Source organism: Oryctolagus cuniculus (assembly GCF_964237555.1).
Source record: "Oryctolagus cuniculus chromosome 16 unlocalized genomic scaffold, mOryCun1.1 SUPER_16_unloc_1, whole genome shotgun sequence".
In the NCBI taxonomy this organism is placed as follows: Eukaryota; Metazoa; Chordata; class Mammalia; order Lagomorpha; family Leporidae; genus Oryctolagus; species Oryctolagus cuniculus.
The window spans coordinates 2,937,099-2,946,585 of NW_027208201.1; the positions used below are offsets into that span (position 1 = coordinate 2,937,099).

At 38.9% G+C, this 9,487-nt stretch overlaps 1 protein-coding gene across 1 annotated transcript in view; it reads left to right on the plus strand.

Annotated features, from left to right (window-relative positions):
• The window catches only part of LOC127489292 (vomeronasal type-2 receptor 116-like), a 48,501-nt gene extending 39,503 nt beyond the window's left edge, over nt 1-8,998 (plus strand). The window contains exons 3-7 of the mRNA XM_070067595.1: nt 1,496-1,781; nt 2,149-2,955; nt 3,645-3,872; nt 4,221-4,344; nt 8,064-8,998. Of these exons, the coding sequence (XP_069923696.1) occupies nt 1,496-1,781; nt 2,149-2,955; nt 3,645-3,872; nt 4,221-4,344; nt 8,064-8,998 (2,380 nt within the window). The remainder of the gene's footprint in view (nt 1-1,495; nt 1,782-2,148; nt 2,956-3,644; nt 3,873-4,220; nt 4,345-8,063) is intronic.
• Nucleotides 8,999-9,487: the final 489 nt, after the last annotated feature.

The following is a 9,487-nucleotide window of genomic DNA, read 5'->3' on the forward strand; positions in this document are numbered from 1 at the left end:
CAGCGGGAATAAGAAATGAGAGGTTAAGGAATTGATGGAAATGTAAAGAATGAGGAGGGGAACAGAGAAATATGAACTACAAAATGGAATATTATTTGATACTCTTAGCAAGGATTTTTAAAGTTCTTCATTATATACAAAGTATGAGTGAAATATTTGGATAACAAATATTTATAGAAATTAGATTTATATAAAACAATAGATATTGAGCAACTCTTTACATGGTAATGGATACCTATATATAAATATATAGGAAGAATATGTATATAATATTCATGCATGCATACATATTATGTTGCAACATGAACCAAGAAAAGAAAAACTTTCACTTCCTCTGGAGCACACAGTGACCCTTAATATCAGTGTACATGACCTAGTCTATTCATAATGACTCAACACACAGTAAATCTGAAATACATACAAGGGGCTCCTCATTTACACACTTTGTGAAATGTCAGAACCTGGAAAGTAGAAATGTTTCATGTTCTTTGCATGGAAGGATATTTATGTTTGGTTCTGTAGGGAAAATTGGGTGAATAAGGCCAGTTTGGAGTATATACTTATACCACTGATAATGATTTACTTTAATATATACCTAGTGTTCAAAATAAATGCATGACTGTCTTAGTTGTAAAGCATTACAAATCCAACCTGGGAGTGTTTCAGGCTTTTCTAAAGTGTTCCTCCCTTTTCACTGATTTCCTTCTTTCAAGCTCTGAATCTGATTTCATTTTCCTGGCTTGTGATGGTGGTTGATGGGTGAGTTTGTTGGGGAAGAGATTTTTCAGGATATATCCAGACTTAGATCTACCATTCTCAGTGCTTTGACGTAATCCTTCTATGTGATCACATAGCCTTCAGTTGAGTTACTCTCTTTTCCCATTACAACCTGCAGCCTTATGATCATAGGACTCCTATTTCAAGAAGCATATAATGATGGGATAAGATGAAGCATCATTGTAGTTTCCAAATATAGGAGTATTTGTAGAGGCAGTGCTAAAGATGCACCTTTCCTTGTCAAGTTTTCTTTGAAACTTGAATGTTCTTTCTAGGTGTGCATAAACATTCGAAAGGGCATTCCAGAGCATATTATAGTATTTAGATATCAAATATAAAAACTTAGAAGACGTAGTTGTTGCCAGAGATGATTTAAATTGATAGGTTTATATTAAAAATAAGATCATTTTCTTTGGCTGCATGGACAGCCATGTGATAACATGCCCAAGACATTATAATGTAAAAGCAGATCTTATTTTCAGAATCATTTAGGCTGGGAGACCGAGATCAAGGGAGTAGCAGCTATGGTTCTGGTGAGGACATGTGTCCTGCAAATGCAACACTCTTAACACGCTGTCCTCAGCAAATGTGCAGATAATCATTAGAACATATGAATCTTTGGCCAAGACCAATCCATCTGTTACAGTTATTACAGTAGAATTGATGATAATCTGGATTGGAGGCTTCTCCCTTAAAGACCCTTGTGCATTTCATACAGGTTTCAGTCCAAAAACTACCAGTATGCTCTGGCCTTGGTTTTTGCTATTGAGGAGATCAACAAGAACCCCCAGCTTTTACCCAACGTGACCTTGGGATTTGATCTCTATAATGTCATGCACAGTGACATGATGGTGCTGCAGAATCCCTTCATCTGGCTTGCAGGACTGGAAGAGGATGTTCCTAATTACACATGTAGGAAACAGAGCAAGTCTGTAGCTGTAATATCAGGAACAAGCATTGCTGTCCAAGTAGGGACACTGCTGGAACTCTACAAAATTCCACAGGTGAGTGTGTAAGTGAAAGAGAGGGATAAAACACATCACCTGAGGTGCCTGACTTAGACCCAAAAATTTAAGTGACAGAACCAAATACACTTGCCACAGCTTGTGATCAAAAGGGAAGGCGTATAGAGATTAGGTGGATTAGCCACATATTATCAGAAGCTGAGTGTTGGCGAGTGAAAAGGAGAAATGTTTTCCTTAATCTGTGAATGTAATGTCTCAGGAACTAGGATGTTTTCATGCAAGGTGGATGAGAAAAATGAAATATTCTAAAATCTTCTGATGCTTCCATCATCTGCTTAATTTCTTCAGGAATAAGATAGTACACTATGGCAATATACTTACACATATTTCTTGCATTTTCCCTTAGCTGACAATTGGGTCTTTTGAACCACTTCTGAGTGACAGTGGTCAGTTTTCTTCCCTCTATCAGATGGCCCCCAAAGACACTTCTCTGGCCCATGGCATAGTCTCCTTGATGCTTCATTTCAGCTGGACCTGGGTGGGTTTGGCCATCTCAGACCTCCCAAAAGGTATTCAGTTTATGTCCAATTTGAAAGTAGAGATGCAGAAGAATGGCATCTGTGTGGACTTTGTGGAATTGATTCCAGTTACTGAGGAGTCTCGTATTTCACTCCAGAATAGGTTTCATATCCAGATCCTAAAATCATCAGCAAATGTGGTGATTCTTTTCTGTGACACTGATTCACTCATAGGCATCAGCTTTCCAACATGGGAACGTGTAATGACATGGAAAGTCTGGGTCACCACCTCACAATGGGATTTTGCCAGCGATGAGCGTCATATTCTGCTCCACTCATTCCATGGGACTCTCATTTTTTCACACCACCATAGTGAGATCTCTGGTTTCAAAAACTTTCTTCGGACAGCTAACCCTTCCAAATACCCAGAAGACATTTACCTCTTAAGATTCTGGTCATTGGTTTTTGATTGCTCAGTTACTGGGGCATCCTGCAAAACCTTGAAAAACTGTCCACTGAATACCTCCTTGGAATCGTTGACATGGCATCATTTTGATATGAGCATGAGTGATGGGAGTTACAACATATATAATGCCGTGTATGCTGTGGCCCACAGCATACATGAGATGCTTCTACAATTGTTAGAAATGCAACCAGGGAACAAGGGGGAAAAGGTGGCATTTTCTCCCTGGCAGGTAATTTGGTTTCCATTGCATGACATGTACTCCTGAAGTGATCCCTTTAACAGCTTCTGCCGGTGTTCAAACCAAGTAGCTTGGGATCCTTTCTCCAATCACGAGATATATATGAGCCTCTGCTTGTAATTTGTCATAAGACACAGGGTTCCATTGACAAGTGGGAAGGTAACTTGGATAAGCTTCAGTGCTGTGTCTTAAAAAGTACTCTCCCATCCTGTCAATTTAATTATGACTTGTGCATACCTAGACTGTGTCATTCCATTTTCTATCTCAACGGTAAAAAAAATATTGCTTTTTAGTGTCAAATGTTGTTGAGTATGTTCAGCCACAATGTACATAAGACATCTCATTAAATTGCATATTTTTTATCCTGGTAACTGTACTACAGATGGTTTTCCTAGGTACACTGAGAAAATAAGTGAGTGTTAGTAGCATGGACTCCACAGTTGGAAATGATCAGAATCTCACAGTTAGATCTTTTTGATTGCCCTAGTTTTTAGATGAAAATGAGTGAAATCATACTTACTCATACTTACTTTGATGTAGTTCTCATCATGTTTTAGTTTGGGTGGCTATAAAAAGTTCCCTTTGTTTATTTGTGATTACAAACAAAAGGCTTTCTTTAAACTGGGTTTGATGTGTTATTGCTTGGGCAGTCTTCATGTGAATATAATGTATTTTTTCAGTTGCACCCGTTTCTCAAGAACCTCCAATTTACCAATCCTGTGGGTGACCTAGTGAATTTGAATCACTTGAGGAATTTGGAAGCTGAATATGACATTCTCAACTTTTGGAATTTTCCTTATGGTGTTGGACGTAAGGTTAAAGTAGGACAGTTTTCCCCTTATGCCTCACAGAGCCAGAAGTTGTCTCTCTCTGAGAATTCGATAGAGTGGGCCACAGGAATTACAGAGGTAAGTTGCAGCTGATCATAAGGTTCACAATGCACATTGTTACCCACAATTCATATGGGGATTTGTGCCACTTGGCTTATTAAAAACACACTTAGAGACATTAAACTACACCCCTTCCAATCTAAATGCTTTCTTATGTTTTTAGTGTCTGAGGTTGGACACTACATGCACTTGTTCCTCCACATGTTTTGAATCTATTTATTTAGAAAATAAACTTGCATGCCATCATTGTGTCAGAAATAGGTATTTACAGTTTAAGTGAACAGGTTGTGCAGGACTTGAAAACACTCTACATGGAACATAAGCAATAGTCCCATCTCTGACCAACACACATCTGATTTTTCTCAGACTCCACACTCAGTATGCAGTGAGAGTTGTAGCCCTGGATTCAGGAAAACCCCTCTGGAGGGAAAGCCTACCTGTTGTTTTGATTGCACACCTTGTCCTGAGAATGAGATTTCCAATCAGACAGGTAAGTCCATGCCAGCCTCATGGAGAAGTTAACACCTGTTTCTTAAAATATTCCTCTTCTCCATGGAAAGAAAAGGATGTGGAGTATGACTGCTCAGAAGATTCTTTTCACCTTCTGGTAGAAGTTAAATCTTATATTCAGTAATAACCCTTAAAATGATAAAAATTTGCACACTATACTTTACTGCATGTAGTATTTGCAAAATCATTTAGGTAAATTCACGTCTGTGTTCCTTGTACATGAATAGATAAAATGCTTTCACCTAATTCAAGTATAGCATGCTTGGAGTGAGAAAGCACTACTCTCATCAAACTGTGTATAATTTGAAAAACTGTGTTAGAAATTATACAGTATATCATGCTGAGGATAATACTCATCAGATATCATAAACGAGCTAACCTTAGCCTTTGAGCAAAATCATTGTGTATCAAAATATAAATCTTCAGGAACAGTATTATGCTTACACTCATACACACTCATGAGTAAAATTTATTTTGAAAGAATACAGGCTGACTTCCATGGTAAAAAGTATGCATATCAAGGTAGGTCAATGACAGCAAATTCAACACAAGCCCTTGAAGATAGGATGTGGACATTATAAGGAAACTGAAGTAAATAAAAATTGGAAGAGCCTACAGTTGGTGATCATAAAACAAGTAAAATTTATGAACCTCAACCAGTTGGAACAGTACTAAAAACAAGATTACAATGTCTGTGTGTGTTACACAAAGAGAGCTGAAGAGATCTCTGCACAGATATAAAAGATACTAATACTAGAACATGTGAATCATTTAATGGTGATAGATTGAAGAATATAGAAGAAATTCAGAAATTTCCAGATAGAAACATTATAAAAACTTTGAGAAATATTTGAAAAATCCAAGTAACCTCATAGTTATTAAAATAATTCCCAATACTTTTATTGTGATAAACACCTTTATCAAATGTTCACATAGGAAAGGAACTCTTTCTCAACTACTGTACAGAATAGGAAAAATTCTGTTTCTTCTACAGGAACATCTTAACTTGTTTGATCAAATACTGCCAGATATTTCAGCAAAATGAAATTGTAAGACACTGTTGTTGAAATAAATTCACACATAGAAATTTTAAACAATGTAAACCCAACAGTATTTTTAAATAGGTTACATCATGCCCAATGTCTTGCATAAAGTGTAATTCAGTTTATAATCCTTGAAAAATAGTAATAAGAATTAGCATTTCTGAAGAAAAACATTTAATAAATTTAAGTGATCTAAGAATTATAAAAAAAGAACAAAACAACACAAAATGCCAAAAAGGAGGATCAGTTTTCAATCCTAAAGTGTATTTTAGAATGCTAAAAAACATGGAAGTTATGGCTGAAGATTGGATACAAAGTTGAATAAAGAATGCAACTTCTGCAGGAAATTACCCATTGGTCTGTTTGTGCATATAATAAAAATGAAAGCCATTCAACTTATTATAGAGGAAGATTTCAAATGGCATCATTTTCAACTGATATTGGGATGATGTAATACAATCAAAAATCAGTAATTGAGTTAAGTAGTGCTGGAATACTAGATTAAATACAAAAAGAGATATTTTTGCTTATCAATTCTGGAAAACAAAGCTCTGAAAGATGAGCAGATGTAATGTCTCAAAAGTATGAACTATCCAAAAATAAGACCACCTAAACTTTGGAAGACATCTGCAAGTTGTGACAACTGACATTGATGGAGAAATGTATGGAAAAAGAAGGGGATACTGGCAGAGATGGAGATAAAATTCATGTTCAAGAATCAAAAGGCAGCAAAGTGGAAATATGCCAGTAGGGTTCAAGGTGATCTCCAGACTGACTTTGATTACAGGCAGCATCCCAGTGTGTTCCTTGGTGGAAATCTGTTCAAGGGTGGCATCTTATCCAGAAGGTATCAAGTGCACAACTCTTCTGTGTTTCTCTAGAGCTTGATCATCTGTTTTCTAATGGTGATCTCTCAATCAGTGCTTGCCCATAGAATGACTATCCAGATGCTACCTTAGAGAGATGTGGTTTAGTGAGATCGTTGTGTGCTTTCTGTGCACCCAAAATTCACAAAGTCAATCTCCCAGTGCATGACACTAAGAGTGGGAACCTGGGGCCAGTGCTACATCATAGTAGTTGAAGCCTCTGACTGGCATGCCACCATCCCAGTTGGGCAGCAGTTCCAGTCTCAGCTGCTTCACTTCCAATGCAGCTCTCTGCTGATGATTAGGAAAGCAATAGAAGACATCCCAAGTTTCTGAGTCCACACCATGTAGGAGACCCAGAAGAAGCTCCCATTTATTGCCTTAAGACAGCCTAGTTCCATTTATTGCCATCATTTGGGGTGTGAATCACTGGTGGAAGATGTCTTTCTTTCTCTTTTTCACTCTTTTCCTTTCTCCCTCTCTTTTTCTCCCTGCCCTCCTGTCCTTCTCTCTCTCCCTCTCCCTCTCTCTCCCTCATACTTCTCTGCCTCCTTCTGAAACTCTGCATTTCCATTAAATTATAAATAAATAAAAACACTCATTAGAAATAAAGACTGGGGCCCTTTGGTCATTGATTAGGCAATGAGAGTACAGAGGGAATAACACCAATAAAACAAGGGCTCACTGAAGGCATGCAAAGCCAAGACTCTGGCCAAAAAATAGCCTACATGGAGGATCTCTGTGAGACCCCAGTGGAAAGAAATGATCGTCAAAGAAGGATATACTCTTCTCAGAAGGGAGGAGAGAACATCCACTTTGCTTATGGCAGTGTCCAAATGCTGATGGAGTCTATGGTTACAGAGGACTTCCATAGCCTTGGCAGCCCATGGCAAGAGCCTTGGGTGATCACTGATATCATACGTATGAGTGTTAATTGTTAAAGGAACAATGAATTCACTGTGCATTTATTCCCCATTTAGGAACTCCATCCATAATGAGTTGAACTGTGAGAATCGACTACAATTTTTTCTCAAACTGTACTCTATATGTAGTGTGTCTGTGTGGATGCAAACTCTTGAAATCTATATGTTATATGGAGTTGGTCCTCTGTATATAAAATCAAATAAAAATGTAACATAATGAAGAAGGAGATGGGAGAGGGTGAGGGAGGTGGGATGAGAGTTGGGATGGGAGGGTGGGTTTAGGGGAAAGAAACAATGTTTCTAAAGTTCTATGAAAAATGCATTTGTTGAATAAAAACTTTAAAATAAAAAATTATGAAAAAATGCAATCACTACATAAAAACTTAAGAAAACAAGGAGTGCTGCTTGCTCTTGTTGAAAGTGAGGATGCAGCAAGCATGTGCCATATATAAAGGTCAGAGTAGTCTTTATAATACATGGAAACCTCTGGAATCTTGCTCACCACTTCACAGTGTGGAGAAACCATGAAGAATGAATTTGTGGTGTTAAAATGATACAGGCAAAAAAGGCAGGATTTAAAGCACCAGGAGTAGTTTCAGAGAGTAGCCTGTAGGGCTTTGTTAGGAGAAAAAGAATATGTACTCATCAGTATGTCAGGTAGTTAGAGAGATGAAGTAATAACTTTGGCTAACATGAGGAAGATGGGCATGAATAATGGCCAATAATTTGCTCGATGTTATTTTATATGCTATTTCAACATCAAATACGGGCTATTTGCCTAAACTAGCTATGTCCGTTATTCCAGAAGGTCCTTGTGAATCAGAAATAACTGAACTCAGGATGATGTTCTTGTACATTTCTTGCCAGATATGGACCAGTGCATGAAGTGTCTGGATCATCAGTATGCCAGCACAGAGCGAAACCAGTGCTTCCACAAAAAAGTGACGTTTCTGTCTTTTGAAGATCCCCTGGGGATGACCTTGGTCTGCACAGCTCTGTGCTTCTCTGTCCTCACTGCTGTGGTTCTTGGGGTCTTTGTGAAGCACCGAGACACTCCCCTAGTCAAGGCCAACAATCGTTGTCTCAGCTACATCCTGCTCATTGCCCTCATCTTCTGCTTCCTCTGCTCCTTACTGTTTATTGGTCATCCCAACACAACCACCTGTGTCCTCCAGCAGACCACATTTGGAGTGGTGTTCACTGTGGCTGTTTCCACCATCCTAGCCAAAACTATCACTGTGGTTCTGGCCTTCAAGGTCACTGCCCCAGGGAGAAGGATGAGACACTGGCTGCTATCAGGGGTACCTAACTCCATTATTCCCATCTGCTCCCTCATCCAACTGGCTCTCTGTGCCATCTGGCTTGGGACTTCTCCTCCCTTTATTGACACAGATGCACACTCTGAGCATGACCACATCATCCTGGTGTGCAACAAGGGCTCCATCACTGCCTTCTACTGTGTCCTGGGCTACCTGGGCTCCTTGGCCCTGCTGAGCTTCACTGTGGCTTTCCTTGCCAGGAATCTGCCTGACACCTTCAATGAAGCCAAGTTCCTGACATTCAGCATGCTGGTGTTCTGCAGTGTCTGGGTGACCTTCTTGCCTGTCTACCACAGCACCAAGGGGAAGGTCATGGTGGCTGTGGAGGTCTTCTCCATCTTGGCCTCTGGTGCAGGGTTCCTGGGCTGCATCTTTGTCCCCAAGTGCTACATTATTCTCTTCAGACCTGAGAAGAATGCTTTGAAAGGATTAAGGGATAGAATAATTTCTAAGGAAACAGATGTTCTCAGGAGTAGTTCTTAGGCTCTCTCAGTTTTTATTGGTCAGAATCTAAAATTATAAAACTGATTTTGCATTCTGATATTAAAAAATCACTTGCATAATGTACCCTCCTTATGAACAGTTTATACTTATCTTAATATGTTTTTGTTCTGAAGGACCAATTTACAGAAAATGAAGATAGTGAGTAGGAGAAACCTTCCATGTGATAGTGGCATCTGAAGATATCTGTAGTGGCCCAGTGCTGGTTCATGCCAAAGCAAGGAGATTAATTCAGGTTTCCAAGTGAGTGTCAGGGACAGAAAGGCTTAGGCCATCTTCCAAAGCATTTTCTAGATCTTAACAAAAAGCTGGGTTGCAAGTGAGTGGACAAAACATGAACTGGCATCAACATGGGATGTCGGGGTTATAGGTGCTACTTATAGCCACTATACCCCCATGCTGGACCCATTCCTTCTCTCTTCAAAATAATACTGTGAACTAATTTCTTAGTCTGGGTTTTATGTTCATAAG